The sequence below is a fragment of the Carassius carassius genome, chromosome 15 (genome assembly GCF_963082965.1).
Source record: "Carassius carassius chromosome 15, fCarCar2.1, whole genome shotgun sequence".
Classification (NCBI taxonomy): domain Eukaryota; kingdom Metazoa; phylum Chordata; class Actinopteri; order Cypriniformes; family Cyprinidae; genus Carassius; species Carassius carassius.
In genome coordinates, this window is record NC_081769.1 from 20,095,415 (window position 1) to 20,097,888 (window position 2,474).

The 2,474-nt window shown below is 34.5% G+C and overlaps 1 protein-coding gene across 1 annotated transcript; it reads right to left on the reverse strand.

Moving 5' to 3' along the window:
* Positions 1-413: 413 nt before the first annotated feature.
* LOC132157772 (interferon-gamma-inducible GTPase 10-like) lies at positions 414-2,126 on the reverse strand. The gene is made up of 2 exons (XM_059567056.1): positions 2,065-2,126; positions 414-1,884 (listed from the first exon to the last, which is right to left on the reverse strand). The coding sequence occupies exons 1-2, from the start codon at positions 2,124-2,126 to the stop codon at positions 414-416; spliced, it is 1,533 nt and encodes a 510-aa protein (XP_059423039.1).
* Between the last annotated feature and the right edge of the window lie 348 nt (positions 2,127-2,474).

Consider the following 2,474-nt stretch of genomic DNA (forward strand, 5'->3'; position numbering starts at 1 on the left):
GATCATTTATTTTTAAACAGTTTTTTCTTTATCTGATAATGTTGCAAACCAATGAGCAAAGTCTTCTAATTAACTGACTCACACACAGTAAAAATAAAAAAATAATAAATAAAATAGATCAGTCCTTTAATTATTAAGTATTTTATTCATTAGCATGTCCAGCATACATGCACTATATACAGTACACAGTTATATATACAGAGACAAATGAAAGAAACTGGCAAAATAAGAAAGCGTAGTTTACATTGGTAAAGTAAACTATTTTAATTTCAAATACACAATGTTTACATTTCAGTACGTTTCATTTTATATGAATCATAATTATAAAAAAGTAGTACAATTAGTATTATTTAATCAATTTTTTAGTACTACAATACATGTTTTTTTGCATCAACAGTTCCTTTTTATGCCTATTAAGCAAGCTGTGACACAGAAAGAACACATTTGGTGTCTTCTGTCATCTCACTGAGTCCCATGTTAAGCAGGTAGTGCACAGAAGCGACGGCTGTTCCTCCTGCTGGTAGAGCTCCTCCTGGCAGCAGAGATATTATGGTCCCCAGCGTCTTAGCTATAGCAATCATTGGTGTAGACAGCATTTCAATCACAATATCCTCAGTGACCCCCTCTTTGAAGCGTGATGTCTTAGCATCGTTTAGCTTCTCCACCGGTTTGTTCACTCGGTCTGATAGTGCCTCTAGAGCCTGATGTGATAAGCCGTAGCCTGTATAGACTTGCTGAAAAAACTTCTTCATGATGCCATAATCACAGGCCAGTGACAATTCTGGGATGGGAGCTATCGCCCCAACCCCGGCTGCAAATGCATTTAGCCAAATCAATTTCTTGTAGTATGTTTTCTTCTTTGTGAGGGCCTCTAGAAAATAAACGGGAAGAGACTGAATGAGAGCAAATTTCTTGTTCTCTGGAAGTTCATCTTCGAGGGTGTTGATGAGCTTCTGAAAGTCATATTTTTCCAAATTAAATGAAGATACTAGGAATATTTGGGGTATTCCGACTCTCAATAGGTTTACCTTACAATCCTCTCGAATGTTTTCGAGCAACATCCGCTCATCAAAGTTTCTTTTGTGTGATTCAGCACGAATGTCGTTATCAATTTTAGTGCGAATGAAATAAAATAGCTTCTTGCTCTTCATGATCGCTCTGGCCAGCTCGATGTCGTTCTCCTTAAATCTTTCAGAGGTCACTATGAGAAAGAAATCATACGTGTGGAAATTGACATCTTTCAGGTACTTCTTTGCTTTAAATTTGGGACTACCAATTCCAGGCAGGTCCCATATCTTCACATTTGGCATGGAGGGATGCAGATACATGTTGGGCTTCATGGTAGTCTCAGTTGTTCCTGTGGGAGCTGCGTCTTTATCATCATTAGAAAGGCCTCTGAGGGCATTGACAAAGGAAGACTTCCCTGCTCCTGTCATCCCTGTTATAGCAATGTTAAGTGTAACATTTTCTAACTCTTTCAGTTTACTTTTCAGTTTGTTTGTTTTCTCTGCAGGTGGAGAGTCAATTATTTCCTGTAATTCTAAACCAAGAGAGTCTGAATCTTCTGTGTTTGCTGTGGCTTTAGACAATACCTCTACAAACTCATTGGAAACCACATATACATTTCTGTTGTTGTCCTCTTCCTCTGGCTTTTTAATGTCTTTTTCTTTAGGTTCGGTAGAACATTTCGTTTGTACATTTTTCTCAGCTATTTCCAGTTTTCGCAGCATATTTCTTGGACTGATTGTTGGATATTTACAATCTGGTGATTTTTTGTTTTTAGTCTCGTCTAGGCTGAATGTTTGTGATGTAGTTGATGATGATCCAGATGACTGGCTGGAGAGATCATCTTCATTAAAGGGATTTCTCAAATCTGTCATGGTACTCTTTATAAAGAAATAATGAATTCATGAAATCATATCTGATTAATAATTAATTAATAGTGTAAAACACAGAAAAGTACCTCATATAAGAATGATGCATGTTAAATAAAAAAATAAAAAATAAATAAGGAAAAAAGATTATTATATATAAATGTATAATATTAAAAAAAATTTAACCCACCGCTGTGAATAGTGAACTTTCCGCTCAGCCTCTGGAAGCTTCAGTACTGTCCATTGTAACATATAGTGGGACTGAATCATACAGATAAATGTCTCATTGATATGGCATTTCATAACTGATCTGAAAGGCAAAAAATTTAATAACTAAATAAAACACAACATAAATGAGAACTGCTTAAAGACCAATGATAGCTATTAATATTCCTTTAAACTTGGCTGTAGTTCTTCAGATTCTTTTTATGTTGTTTCAACAAGGCTATTTATTTTTTAAATATAATGGAACAAATCATATGATTTGATTTAGATTTTTTTATATATATATATAAAAATTATTGTTATCCAAATCTTTATTATTATTATTATTACAAAGGTATGGGATAAGCCATTTAAGACATAAACAACTTCTTACCT

Bases quoted from the DNA above. Each gene is read 5' to 3' on its own strand.
- LOC132157772 (XM_059567056.1), bottom strand. From the start codon at position 2,126: ATGTTACAATGGACAGTACTGAAGCTTCCAGAGGCTGAGCGGAAAGTT. The intron at 1,885-2,064 runs GTGGGTTAAATT...CTTTATAAAGAG, and splicing joins AAAGTTCACTATTCACAGCG to TACCATGACAGATTTGAGAA.